This window comes from Pteropus vampyrus, unplaced genomic scaffold, assembly GCF_000151845.1.
Source record: "Pteropus vampyrus isolate Shadow unplaced genomic scaffold, Pvam_2.0 Scaffold97, whole genome shotgun sequence".
NCBI classification, from domain to species: domain Eukaryota; kingdom Metazoa; phylum Chordata; class Mammalia; order Chiroptera; family Pteropodidae; genus Pteropus; species Pteropus vampyrus.
In genome coordinates, this window is record NW_011888878.1 from 6,690,158 (window position 1) to 6,705,378 (window position 15,221).

Consider the following 15,221-nt stretch of genomic DNA (forward strand, 5'->3'; position numbering starts at 1 on the left):
AGAGAGGGTTATGACTCCATAGTACTAATAAGTAGATAAATGGGGAAGGGAAGACCTCTTGCTTTTAGTATTATGTCAAGGGTGAATATGGAGAGAGTGCTGGAGGTGGAAAATCATCATTTTATGGCCATTATTGTAAAGATCGACTCAGGCAACAGTCTTCATTGGAAGCTAAATCTAGGGGAAGTTTTGGATCAGGAACAGGATGTTTTCATGGTCTTAGAAAGTGTCTCCCCAATAAACTGTTCATTAGTTGCAAAAGAAACAAATACTGTAATTGTACAGTGAAGAAATTGAGCAACACTTTGATGGTATATTCAAAGTTAATATTACAGTGAGGGATGGATGAACATCATGTATCTCTAGATGTGATACCCTTAGAAGCACATGTCACCTAAGCACTATTCTGGCTCAGAATACATAACCTTAACCTAATCACAAGGAAGCATCAGATAAATCCAAAATGAGTAACTTTTTTTTAAAAGGCAGAGTACAGAGAGAAGAATGAACTGTATTTTTCAAAATGTCAATGTTACGAAAGTCAAAGAAAAGCTCTGGATATATTCTAGACTAAAGGATGCTAAAGAGGTATAACAACTAAATGCAATATCTGATCATAGCCTGCATCCTGTAGGAAAAGGAGAAAATAGGGCAATTTTAGGTCAACTGACAAAATTGAAATATGAACAGTAGTTTAGATAAAAGTATTTTATCAATGTAAATTTTGTACTTAATAACTATACTATGACTATATAATAAGCCATCCTTCTCAGGAAAAATACACTGAAATATTCAGGGGTAAGGGACATGATAATATGTAATATACCCTCAAAAAGTTCAGAAAAATTGTTGTGTATATGTAAGTACACATACAGAGCACAAATGTTAAAGCTAATGTAGTAAAATGTTGATAATAGGGGAATCTGGGTAAATGTTTTTTAAGTGTTCTTTGACCTCTTTTAGTTTTGCAACTTTTTGGTAGTTTGGAGTTATTTGCAAATAAAAAGTTAATTTTAAAAAAGAACACTGGTTAACAGCTATCAGAGCAAGGTACAATAAAAAGCCAGGAATGAAGGAATATACATTTACAATATAATCACATTAACTTACAAATACCAAGAGAATTTTCACTATCCAACTTTATTGTCTTATTATATATCAGAAATAATACTGTTCAAATAAGTAGAAAAATAAGTGAATGTAGTGAAAGAGACTGAAACACACTGTGATTTTTTTTTCCTCCGAGGTTCAAGATTCAGGTGATGTGATTACAGAAGGTAGGATTCGTGTGATTTTCAGCATTCCATGTGAACCTAATCTTGATGCTTTAATACAGAACCAGCATGTGAGTACTATAGTCCTTATTGTTTAATTTAGACTTAATGAACTTTAAAAATATTAGGATATTTTTGCTACCTCCCATGAATTTATTGTTAATACTTTATTTAATGCTGATTAAATTTCCTCACAGTTGGATCTAGTATTATTTAAAAATAAATGTGGAGTCTACGGCCATGCCACCCTGAACGTGCCCGATCTCGTCTGGTCTCAGAAGCTAAGCAGGGTTAAGCCTGGTTAGTACTTAGACGGGAGACTACCTAGGAATACCAGGTGCTGTAGGCATTAAAAATAAAAATAAAAATAAATAATAATGTGGAATCTGCTCAAAACTTCATGCAGATTTTGAGGGAAGGAATCACTGAAATCCCATTGTTAGTCAGTAATGGTTGTTATAGGTTTTTGTGTTCAAGCTTATAAGTGACACATTGATTAGCATATCCTCTGGGAATAGACAGGTTTTTTGTTTTTTTTTTTTTTAAACCTTTCATAATTATCAAAGCCTGAATTTTTAGTTATAAGCGACAAATGGTCTTCCTGCGCAGGTTATATGTCTCTACTCAGCTAAAAATGAACATTCTCTAGAGAAAATTGGGAAACTGCATTTAAGGTCTTGGAATCCTTTTTCAAGATCTTTTTCTCCAAGTGTTTTCACTAGCCTCATTTCATTTTTCCTGTTAAAACAGGAAGAGGATCCTGATACCTGTTTTTTGTTTTATTGATTGATTACCTTGACTAAAATTGCTACTTACACTTTTATTTTCTCTAATGGTAAAATCTAAAGCTTTATATCCTGTGGAAAGAATTTAAGGCATTAGGCATCAGCATACCCATGAGGAAGCTTTATGGAAGACAGAGAAGGTCCTAAAATCTTACCATCAGGTCTCTTTTGGAGAAAGAATTCAGAAAGTACAGTCACCAGGAAAGTGGCCCATTATATAAAGAAGTTGGAGCTCTGTTCTGGAAGTCAGTGGAGGTAGAAGAACTTGAATTCCCTTCATTCCTGGCTTTTTCTAGATCCGAAAGAGCCTGCTCACTTCTAGTTTAGTGTTGCTAGGCATGCCTTCTCCAGGATACTTATTTCCTCTTTACATATCTTCTTTAACTTCTACCCAAGCCTTCTTTTTCTACCATAGTATTTTCAGCTTTTTATTTTATATTTTCTAGGATATAATGTGTTTTTAATTAATTATTAATTATTACCACAATGCAATATTTCTCAAAAGGAGTACTATTGGTATTTTGGACTGGACAATTATGTGTCAAATAGGACTGTCCTATATATGGCAGTACAGTTGACATCTTTGGCCCATGGACACTATTTTATCTGAATGTGCCCCTACACATTTTCAGATACTTATTAGAAAAGTGGTACTACCTGTGATTGAGAACTACTACCTTAGTATTTTCTATCTATTCTGGAAAGCATGCTTGATTTGACTGTTATTTCAAAATCTGATACTATTCTTGGTGGGAAAATTGTCTTGCAGTCTTGTAGTTATTTCTAAATCTGATACTATTCTTGGTGGGAAAACTGTCTTGGTGGGAAAACTGTCTTGTAGTCTTTACTAGCATATTACATATTTTAATAATAACTTTATATTCTAGGCAACTAAAAATTTTTATCCAGTTAGGGATACTTAGGGGTCACTGTAGACATGATCATTAAAAAAATAATGGTGGCTGAATTAATTCCTTACCAAGCTCTGGAAATTTTGTTTTAATTGGTGATAAAATATTCCTATATTCATATAAAACATGAATATAAAATATATCAGTCATGTATAAATAGTATATTATATATTCATTCATATGAATATAGTATATGAAATCCATATAAAATAAGTATGTGTTATTATTATGTAGATATTATGTTATGAGTATATGATAGCTTATCCTAGTTGGTACTGGATTTGTGAGTAATTTGCTTCCTGGTTAAAAATTATGTAATCTGATACTTAAAAATTTGACAATCTTCATAGTTTCTTCTATTAAGTTTACAAATTAAGGTTACTTTTCATTGATTATTAATTATGAGCCTATATGTGCTTGTTGCTTTCATGTGATGGTAAATATTGGGGGAAATAAATATTACTTATATCCATGTATGAAGGATACTTTTAATTTTACTCAGTAGCAACTATTTTGATGACATATTCATGTTTTAATTCAGTGTAATAACTATCAAGGCTTCATTTTTGTCTCACTTGAGTAAATCCTACTTGGAATATAAAAATTAATTTTTTAAAAATACAGTTCTTGCCTGCAGCGTTTACCATTTAGTACTTACAGCAGAGTTTACTTCTTGAGACAGTTTCACAAACTGTATAGTTCCTCCTCCTTTCATCCGTCCTTGGGAATTCTGTCCTTTAAGGAGGGGAGGAGCAGAAAAATTATGCCTACAGATCCTTTCAAAAAAAAGGGAAATGGATCACTTTTGAGAATTCTTATATTGCCACAGTCCAATGGTTAGTCATGTCTTGGTTATCTCCAGATTTTAAAGGTAAAGAAATAACATTTAACACATTGTGTTTCCATAATTGACTTTTTTGTTTTTATATTTAAGAAATATTCTATAAAGTACAACCCAGGATATGTGTTGGCCAGTCGCCTTGGAGTGAGTGGATACCTTGTTTCAAGGTTTACAGGAAGTATTTTTATTGGAAGAGGATCTAGGAGAAAGTAAGTTTATATTAAAGAAATTTACTTAAAGTGGCAGAAAAAATTAAATGATAAGGATAAAATGGTTAATATTTCAGTATTTATTTCCTCTTATTAATTGCTCTGACTTTTCCTTAAAAATGATGCATAAATTATTTGATGGTGATTTTTCATTCTAAATGGCACATGTTTTAGATGGGTGAAAAGACAGTTTTTATTTTAAGCAGCTAACAAATCGAACCTTGAAAAAAGGTATCAAGGTGTGTGTGAATCTCAGTAATATATTTCTCTGCATTTTATTTCATTCTCCTAATTATGTAATCTGTATAACCCTGTTATGCTTTGTTAACTTGGGTTTAAAGCCATTCCTCTAGTTTTTCAATTACTGCTACTTTGGAAATAACCATGATAACTAAAATATAGAACAATCAAAACTAAGTTGTTCTAAAATTGAAAGCAAACCTTTTTATTCTTCCAACAAAAATTTAAAACTATTGTGTGTGGTTTAAATTCAGCCCTCATGGAGACCATAAAGCAAATGTGGGTTTGAATCTCAAGTTCAACAAAAAAAATGAGGAGGTACCTGGATATACTAAGAAAGTTGGAAATGAGTGGATGTATTCATCTGCAGCAGAACAACTTCTTGCAGAGTACTTAGAGAGGTGAGTGTCTAATAAGATCCTATTTGCCATCTTGAAACAGAAATGTAATATTAATTTTGCCTTGCTGATACCAGTTTTAGAGAAAAATGTTTCCTTTAGTAAAATGTGTCAGGTGTTACACATAAACTTAATTTTATGTCATAGCAATTACATAAGAGTCGAAAAATACTGTACTTATTTAAAATGAAAAAGGGTGATGAGAATTAGCCTTTTTTTAATTAAAATTTTCCTAAACTTCCTATCATAAATTATTCACTACTCTGCATGTCTGTGTCAGTAGTAAGAGGATTGGTTTGGATAAACAGAACAACTGTTGGCACAGTGGATTTTCATGAGTCTTAAAATTCCAGCCAGACAAGATTACTATTCTAGAATTAAATTTTATTGCTGAAATGGTCTAAGGAATCACAAATTCAACTCCTCATTATAAAAATAAGAAAACTGAGTACTAAAGTTAACTGAGTTACTCAGTGACAGAGATTTATAGAAAAAAATTTTTACTTCCGATTCATAATTAAATGTTCTTTCCATTGTTCCATAGATTTCTAACCTCATATTTGAGGATTCCTGTATTAGTTTCCCAGGGCTGTTTGTTATAACAGCCCTGGGAAACTAATACAGGAATCCTCAAATATGAGGTTAACAGTATTTTGTTATAAATACTACAAACTGGGGGGCTTAAAAGAACAGAAATTCATTGTCTCACGTTCTGACTACCCGAAGTCCAAAATCAAAATGTTAGCAAGGCCATGTTTCCTCTAAAGGTGCTAGGGTAGGAACTGTTTCCTATCTCTCTCCTAGCTTTTTATAGCCTCTTATGTTTATTCTTTAACTTGCAGATGCATCACCCCAATTCTCCGTCTTCACATACTGTTCTCTCTGGGTGTCTTTACATCATCTTTTCTCTGTGTGTCTGTCTCTGTGTCCAAATTTCCCCTTTTTATAAGGACACTGGTCATATTGGAGTAGGGCCCCCCAGTGACCTCATTTTAATTTGATCACCTCTATAAAAACCCTATTTCCAAATAAAGTCACATTCTGAGGTACTAGACATTGGGATTTCAATATGTTTTTTGGAGGAGAGCACAATCATTCCCATATTGCCATCTGGAAATTTAGATTTTTTTTTTTATTCACTCATATTTCTTTAAAATGTCATATTTAGACTACTTTTTCTTGATTTTTCAACTTTACACATGCATTGATTTCCTCCCATGAAAGATGAAGCTTTAGCTCTCTTCTACTACCCTCACTCCCTATTCCCTCACCTCCCTATATACATGTACATATCTTCCCTCTCATTATAATTTCAGCACAATTTTAAATTAAATATCTAGTTAAGGTTTACTTGATTAAGATAATGTAAATGGTCATTGCTGGACCTTATAGGGTATTATAATTTTATTTCCTTTCCTGTATGCATTTTTCTTTTCCCAGTCTTATGTATTCATTTGTTCACATAACTAATTCATCTGTAAATTCTGTGCCATAGCTGGAAAACTTAATATGGTCAGACAAATCAGGTCATCTCTCAGTTCCATTTTCTTCTTGAAGGTGTCCTCCTGAAACCTTCTATCTTCCCTTTCCAGTGTGAACAAATTGCTCTCTAGAGCTGTTGTACAGCTCTCGTTATAGAGTTTCCCTTTACAATCATCTTAGGAATTCCCTTTGCCATTGTCCTGTATAGGATTCCTGTATTTTCTGGTTTATGTCTCTATTTTGATGGAGCACTTATTTTAGTAGATTCCTGAGAAAGCTTGCATGTCTGAAAGTGTCTTTATTCTTCCTTGATACTTGATAGCTTGCCTGGGTATAGAATCCTTGATTGGAAGTTATTTTCCCGCCAATTTGGAACGTGTTACCCTATTCTCTTCTTGTTTCATTTGCTGGTAAGAAGTCTTGTGTCATTCTGATTCTGAATTTTTGCCTATAATCTACTTTCATTTACTGAAATCTTTTAAAAAGTTTCCTTTTACTAGTGCTACTTAATAATATGTGCCTTGGTTTGGACCTGTTTTCTTTCCTTTTGCTGTTCAGCCCTTTTAACTTAAAACTGATGCCCTTCCATTTCAAGAAACTTTCTTGTATTATTTCTTTGATAATTTCCCGCTCACCATTATTTCTGTTCTTTCTTTCTTGGATTCCAGATGTTAGATGTTGGACCTTCTGGATTAATCCTCTTAATTTTCTTATCTCTTCTCACCCATTTTCTATATTGTTATACTGCTGTTCTACTCCATGGGAGATTTCTTCAACTTTATCTTACATCATTTGAAATTTCTATTTAATTTAATCATTTTAATTTTAAAGTGTCCTTATTCTCTGACATCCCTTTTTTTTTTAGCATCTTATTCTTATAATGAGTGAAATATCTTCTTTTATTTTTCTGAACATAGTAATTCTAGACTTTCTTCTTCTATTCTCTGTATTTTCTGTTTTCTCCAAATAGCTTTGTTTTTTTCTGCTTGATTTGCTCTCTCTTTTCATGTTAAAAATATTTTTTACTTCTCTGGTGGTTCTTAGGTGTCCAGTCATATTTAAGAGTGAAGCACTAAAAAGCTGATTAGAAATTTAATTTGCTTGTTGGGGTTTATCAGATGGGGCTTGGTTATTTCTGCAGAGGACCATCAAGTATCACTACCTATATGTATATCTTTCTTTTGAGGCTGGCTAGTTTTCCCAAAGGGATATCCTTTAGCCTTTTCCTTAGAGGGCAGATGTGGAGAAAAGAACTGGCTTCCAGTGTTCTAGATATTAACTAGGGAAAAGGAGTCTCATTACATAGTGGATACACGTCCAAGTTCACCCATCAGGACGGAAGGACCTGTTCCCTTGACAGCAGGAATACTACTGTCTGACATCACTAAGCTGTGAACTCTCTTCAGAAATAGACTGGTAGAACAGAACTGCCTCACCTAAAGTTACATCCCCTCCCCATAACAGCTACAGTCCAATATTTGATTAACAAGGAGGTGTAAAGGCCCAGCCATTCTGATTGCTCTAGTTCAGGATAAGTCTGAAGGGCCATCCTAGTTTGAGATCTCTGTGAGGTTTGCCAAGGAGTTCATTAAAAATAAATTAATAGCCCAATTTCTCCCTGTGCTCAGTTCCTTTTTGCCTTCCCTTCCACATGTGTTGATTCCACAGAACTCACTAATAAACTTCCTTATGCTTATCTCCGTCTCAGAGCCTGCTTCCTAAAGATATTATGCTTCCTAGCCTGTTTCCTGGTGACATATTGTACAGTAGTTACACTTTCATTAATCCCCTATTTTCAATATGGCACCTATCCCTCTTCCTCACATCCTACCCACCCACCCAACTAGCTGTGCCTGGTATCTCAAGGCTAAAGCATCCCTGTTAGCATCTCCAAAAAATCTTAACTATACATCTTATGCTGGGGTAGAAGATGAGTAATCACATTACTGTCTAACTGCTTATTATACAGAATTTTCAACTAAAAACCTATTAAAGTTCACCCTATACTATAGTGTTAAAATGTACCTGGAGTCCAAAATTCCTGAACTTTCGCAGACTTTCACAGTTCAAATCAACTTGCTTCTTGTTAAATTCCCACACTAGTGGCTTAGGGTGCAGCTTATTTCTGTCTGTCAAATCAGTTAACACTTATCCATCCAGTTTCTAAATTTTGTTAGCAATCCATATATGCTATCAGATTTTCTGTTCTTTTCATCTGTCTTTCTAGGTCTATGCTCTTTTTCTGCTTTACTGTTCTTTTTGTGTATTGGAAAGGGAATAAAAACAAGCAAATGTGTTCAATCTGCTATGTGTATTTGAAAGTCCTATCCTAAAGGAAGCAATGGAGTTTTGAAGAATATCAGAAGAAACTTTAATTTGCCCTATTATGGAGTGCTCCAGCTTTATTGTGAAAATTAGAAAATGAATTGGTAGATATTATTTTTGTCAATTTATCACCTGTCATGATCTAAGAGGGATAGAGAGTCAGTAATTAAAGTTTATAAGTAATTGAAATTTATTATAGTTTATAAATTGATTCATTTCTCCTTCAGCTACTGAGAGTTTTTTGAGAGCCTATAAATACTTTAAAATATTTTAGTCTATCTCTTATTAACACTCTGTATAATCATCAGTTCTCAATATATTTTATATGTCCCCCTAGGACCAAAATTATTTGATAGGAAGTTTATATGAAGTTAGCCATATATATTTTTTAAAGAAATATTTTTGTTTGTTTGTTTGTTTGGCTAGAGCTCCAGAACTATTTTGTTATATAGCCAAAAATAGCCAAGAGGATGTGTTCTATGAAGATGACATCTGGCCTGGAGAAAATGAGAATGGGTAAGCAAATGTTGTGGCATTTATTGCCTCATAGTTCAACTTAGTGGTTCCAGTGAAAGGTACTTTAGTGGTTTATCAAGAATTTATATTATTTTTAGGGGGAAGGTTTTGCATTGTTTTGTTTTTGCTTTAAAATATTAATACATTTTTTTATTTCAATGACATCAGTAAAATACTTTTAAACTAATTTTTATGATTTAAAAAAAATACTGAGAATTAACATGTCCATGTTTATATTATATTTAGAATTAGTCCCAATTAAGTGTAGTGATTATTAATTATATATTTGCTGTCTTTTATACTTCACAGTCCTCAGAAAGTTTATATCAGGCCTTTTATATAAGCCCTCAGAAAGTTTTAATCACTGTTTAAAAATTATTGTTTTTAATGTAGTGCTGAGAAAGTTCAAGAAATTATTACTTGGCTAAGGGGACATCCTGTCAGTACTTTGTCTCGTTCTTCTTGTGATTTACAAATTCTGGATGCAGCTATTGTTGAGAAAATTGAGGAAGAAGTTGAAAAATGCAAGGTACAAATTTTCAATTACCAAGATTATTGATGAAATTTAAGTTAAACTCTGTATTATTCTACAAATAACTTATTTGTTCCAAACAATTAAAACTTATACTCAATGATTTCTAATTTATGTAAAATGATCCTATAATAATTTTTTAAAATATTGCACTCATTTTCAATGGTTGTTAATAATAAGTTTATCTGAGTAAATATAAATGTGTACAAAATCCACAGCATTTAAATTTTATGGCCTGTAGTGTTTCTACTCTCAAGTCTTTTCTTCCATTTATGTCATTTCTAAATTTCCATCTTTCATATCACTAATTCTTTCCTCCATCTGGTAAGCTCTGTTTCCAAAGCTTGCTAGTTTATTCTTCATGTCTTTTGTCGAGTTCTTCAGCTCCAGATATTCTGTTTGATTTTTCTTTAAAGTTTCAGTCTCTTTTGTTTGTTGATTTTATTTCTGAGTTCATTAAACTGCCTATCTGGATTTTCTTGTAGCTCATTGAGTTTTTTTAGAACTGCAATCCTGAATTCTCTGTCTCCGTCATTTAAATCACATATTTCCATGTCTTTAAGTTTATTTTCTGGAGATTCTTCATTTTTGTTCTGAGCTGCCTTATTACCTTGGTTATTCATGGTATTTGATCGATTATTTCTCTGGGTAGAGTAGACATTTCTCTAGTTAGTGTGATAAGAAGAGATCTTTCTTTTGTTTTCCAGTAGATGGTGCTGAAGCACAAGTTTTCTATTTTCTCTTGTACTGCTCTGGCTTCTCGGATCTCTTTGGGGTAGTGGTAAATGACCTATATTCCCTGGGGAAGTAGGCATCTCCTCTGTGATGAGGTCACCTCAGTCTCAGGGCACCACACCCCATGGGCAGTGTGGTGTGCAATGAAGTTCCAAGCCAGTGCTCGTGAAATCCCAGCACTGACCCCTGCAACCAGACACTGCTTACAGTGCTATACTGCTCAAGGTATCCCAGGTGCCTCCCCACTGGGATTAGCTGTGATGGGTGGGGACAGCATAGCTGAGAAAGGCTGCTTGTGCATTTGTGGCTTTGCTCTCCTCCCAGTAATGGCAACTGCTGTTCCTCAGCTGCTTCTCCTCTGGATCTCCACCCATCACTGGGATTAGCTGCAGCGTGCATCTGCCGCTGCCTCTCCACTCTCCAGTTCTCAGAGCTGCAGATAGTATGCTCTGTAATGTGACACTCACTGCTATGGCTTCTTCTGGGGCCCACTCTTAGCTCTGGGAAGGTGAAGGGAGGCATCCAGGCTTTGTGGCTCTGTTTTTCTGCCTGGCAATGGCAGTCACCAGACCATAGCTGCCGTACCTCTGTGCTCCTCCTCTACCCAGGTCACTGTGTTCAGTCACAGTATGTGTTGACCATTCAGGCAGGGACACTCGTGTACATCTCTCTACTCCTCAGGGTAGGGGAGAGGTCACGCAGCAACCTGATTCCTCCCTTCTCCCGAGACCCACAGTAAGCTCCACCCTGTCTCTGCTCTTCTCCCTTCTCTCCTCTCCGTTCACTGCTATTCACCCACCTTCAGATGTTTCAATGCTCAGATCTCTCAGTTGGGTGTATGTGTTGAGCAGGGAATCCGTTGTCGAATTATTGCTGTTCAACTTGTAACTTCAAGGGGAGGGACCAAGAAGACCACTCAGGCTGCCATACTTCTGACATCATTCCTTGTAGTGTTTCTAATTTTAGTAATTAATATTTTGTGATTTTAATCAAAATAGAAAGTTTTTGATTGAGAGATAAGGTTAATCCCTATTTCTTCCTATTCTAAGTTCTTTAGAGACACAGTTTACCTTTTTATAGAACATAAAAATTTTATTAACTTCACAAAATTACTTCTAAAATGTACTTTCCACTCACAAACTCAGTTACTAAATATTTTTGAAATCCCATTTAATCTTCCTATTTTTCACATCTTGATTTTTAAGAGCAGTAACTTTCTGTGTAGGCTTAACTATTTTATCTATTTTGATTCTCTACCTTGATATAATAGAAAATAGATTGATTATATTCCTTTTTCTAACTTTTTATTTTCCACACATTTGCCTTTTTATAAAACGATGTTGCTTTGCTAACAGTGCTCTAATAGCAGAGTAAGTTAAGAACTGGGCTCTGAAACCATCTTCTCCCATCTATCTTTTAATACTTTGGTGATAACTTTCAGTAATCTTAGGCAAAATGATTAACTTTTCTATGATTTTGTTTTTTCATTGGTAAATGAGAATAAAATAGTACCTACTTCATAGGGTCATCAGAAGGATTAATTGAGTAAACTCTTCCTAATAATGCCTAACTGTGATTAATACCTAATGATGCTTGGCTATTACTATTATTGGAATTCTCTTATCACATATTCAAGAGCTGTGAATACATTCTGGGAAATCATCACTAGATGACCCTATCTCTTTATGAAAAAATATAAGGCTCAGAGCCAGGAGTTTCATCTTTTGAAAGGTCATTGATATTCAGTTGAGCATAGAAAGCCTGCATTTCTTTTTCATTGTCTTTCATTGTAGAGTAAAATCTATTTGTTCAGCATTGTTTTTGAAATGAGTTTTCTACTTAACAAAAGTTTATAACTTTAAGCCCCCAACTTTTATTTTAACCTATTTGGATGCAGAGCTTTCTAAAATGTTTTACACATTTTCCTCTTACTCTGCAAACAAAAGATACAGGTACAAAGTTGTAGTCTAATATTTTGATTACAACATTTTTTAAATGTATTTGCATATAAAGAGAATTTTTTAAAAACCTTTTAATGTGTCTAGGAGGTACAGTTATGAGTAATTTTTTTCCTTTTAGTGTTACAGTGTTATTAAAGTAATAAAGAAAGGGAGAAAAACAAACATAGCATTCTGAACATAATTTAAACTTTTCTTTATAATGCAGGGTCATCATTAAAATTATTAATAGTTTTCTTACTGGAAAGTGATTCTCAAATTCAACTAATTATTAAAATTACTGGAAGAGCTTTTTAAAAAAACACACATTACTTTAATGTGCAAACAGATCACTGGGGAATCATGTTAAAATATAGGTTGTGATTCATTAGCTCTAGGATTAGTCTTGGGATTCTGCATTTCTAACAAGCTTGCAGATGGTCACATTTTGAGTAGCCAGGCCCCAGAACTTCTCATTTAGTGGGTTGGAGCCTATTGTGAAAATTCCCCAGTGTATTAATTTACCTAATGAATCCGCTTAATTGCCATGTTCTCTAATCAATGCTATATGTAATAATGCCTAGGGATATAGTAGAGCATATCTGTACTTTTTTAAATATGCAATTCTCCAAGCATTATTCATGAGTCTGCTTTTTAAAAATTTTTTAAATTGTTTTTCATTTGAGGTTGACATTCAATATTATATTAATTTCAGGTATACAGTACAGCGATTGGACATTTATATAACTTATAAAGCGATCCCCCCAAAAGTCTAGTACCCCACCCAGCACCATACCTATTTATTACAAAACTATTGGCTATATTCCCTATGTTGCACTTAATAACCCCATGACTATTTTGTAATTGCCAATTTGTACTCCTTTATCCCTTCCCCACCCTCAACATCCCTCCAATCTGGCAACTATCAGTTTGTTCTCTGTATGAGTTTGTTTCTGTTTTGATAGTTTATTTTATTTTTTAGATTCCATGTATAAGTGAAATCATATGGTATTTGTCTTTCTCTGTCTGCCTTATTTCACTTAGCATAATACCTTCTAGGTCCATCCATGTTGTCTCAGATGGCGAGATTTCATTCTTTTTTATGGTCAAGTAATATTCCATCGTATGTATGTACCATCTCTTCTTTATCCAATCATTTTTAGAAGGACAGTTAGGTTGCTTCCATATCTTGGCTATTATATATGAAATGTCCTTTGTCTCTTGTTATGCCCAGCTTTTTTTTAATTTCCATTTGCATGAAATATCGTTTTCCATCTCTTTACTTTTAGTCTGTATATGTCTTTCAATCTAAGTTAATCTCTTGTAGGCAGCATATAGCATTCTTGTTTTCTTCTCCATTCAGCCTATGTGTTCCTTGGAGCATTTAATCCATTTATATTTAAAGTAATTTTTGATAGTAGTTATTGCTATTTTATTATTCATATTTTTTATCTTTTTCCTTCTTCATAAAGAATCCCTTTAAGATTTCTTGTAATACTGGTTCGGTGGTGATGAATTCCTTTAGTTCTACTTGTCTGGGAAGCTCTTTATCTGTCCTTCAATTCTAAATGATAGCCTTGCTGAATAGAGTAATCTTGGTCACAGATCTTTACTTTTTATCACTATAAATATTTCATGCCAATCCCTTCTGGCCTGTAAAGTAGCTCTTGAGAAAACAGCTGACAGTCTTATGGGAGCTCCCTTGCGGGTACTTAACTCCTTTTCTCTTGCTGCTTTTAAAATTCTCTGTTTGTCTTTATAACCTTCGACATTTGAATTATGATGTGTTTTGGTGTGGATTCTTTGGGTTTACCTTGTTTGGGTCTCTCTGCTTTTCCTGGACTTATATTTCTGTTTCTTTCACCAGATTAGAGAAGTTTTCAGTCATTATTTCTTCAAATAGTTTTTCAATTCCTTTCTCTCTCTTTCTTCTCCTTTTGGTACCCCTATGATGTGAATATTGCTATGCTTGAAATTGTTCCATAGGTCTCTTAACTATCTTCTTTTTTTCTTTTTCTTTTTTCAATTCTGTTTTCTCTCTATTCTGATTGGGTGTTTTCTGCTGCCTTGTCTTCCAAATGGCTGATTTGATTCTCTGCTTCATCTAATCTGCTTCGCTCCCCTCTGATGTATTTCTCAATTCAGTTATTGTTGTCTTCATTTCTGACTGATTCTTTGTTATAGTTTTTTTGGGGGGTAAGTTCTTACTGATTTCATCTATTCTTACCCTAAGTTCATTGAACAGCCTTATAATCAGTGTTTTGAACTCTCTATTTGGTAGATTGCTTGCTTCCATTTCATTTAGGTTTTTTTTTCTTTTTTGAAGTTTCGTCCTGTTCTTTCATCTGGGACATGTTCTTTGTTTCCTCATTTTGGCTGCCTCGCTGTGTGTGTTTCTGTATATTTGATAGATCTGCTACATCTCCCAGTCTTGACAGGGCATCCTTATGTAGCAGGTGTCTTATGAGGCTCAGTGGTATAGACTTTCTGATCACCTGAACTGGGTGTCCCTTGTGTGGGTTGTGTCTGCCTCCTGTTGTAGTTGAGCCTTGATTGCTGTTGGCACATCAGTGGATGGGATTGATCTTTAGGTTGACTGGCTGTGAGAATTGGCTGTGACTACAGCAGATAAGCTGTAGTGTGGGGGCTGATCCCAAGGAATAGGATTCACTGTAGCCTGGCTCTGGTACATCCCAAATCCAACCTTTGGGCGTGTCATTTGTGGAGTTAATTGGGTGGTGCTCTGGTGTGTTCTGGAGCAGACAACTAAGTGTGTTGGTTCTGGGCCTCTTGGGAGGGACTTTGGTGCAGGCCTAGGTCAGCTGCTGCCTGTGCCTAGCTTGGGGCCACAGGGTAGAAGATATGAAGTGATCTATGGTTGGTAGTTGCCTGTGCTGGACTTAGAGGCACCTGGGAAAGGCTTTGTTACAAATCAAGGCCCACTGCCATAAGTGCTGTGGGCCACTAAGCAAGAGGTAGAGGGCATGCTGAGGCCAGCTTCCACGTGTGTGATGTTTGTGGAACTTTGGGAGATTT

At 34.6% G+C, this 15,221-nt stretch overlaps 1 protein-coding gene and 1 pseudogene across 2 annotated transcripts in view; both read left to right on the forward strand.

The window, feature by feature from the left end:
- XRN1 (5'-3' exoribonuclease 1) overlaps window positions 1-15,221 on the forward strand; it is a 117,541-nt gene that overhangs the window by 57,193 nt on the left and 45,127 nt on the right. For both annotated transcript variants that reach the window (XM_011364454.2, XM_023533166.1), the window contains exons 23-27: window positions 1,247-1,345; window positions 3,905-4,020; window positions 4,515-4,661; window positions 8,892-8,981; window positions 9,375-9,510. In XM_011364454.2, the coding sequence (XP_011362756.1) occupies window positions 1,247-1,345; window positions 3,905-4,020; window positions 4,515-4,661; window positions 8,892-8,981; window positions 9,375-9,510 (588 nt within the window). The remainder of the gene's footprint in view (window positions 1-1,246; window positions 1,346-3,904; window positions 4,021-4,514; window positions 4,662-8,891; window positions 8,982-9,374; window positions 9,511-15,221) is intronic.
- LOC111742599 lies at window positions 1,505-1,623 on the forward strand (annotated as a pseudogene).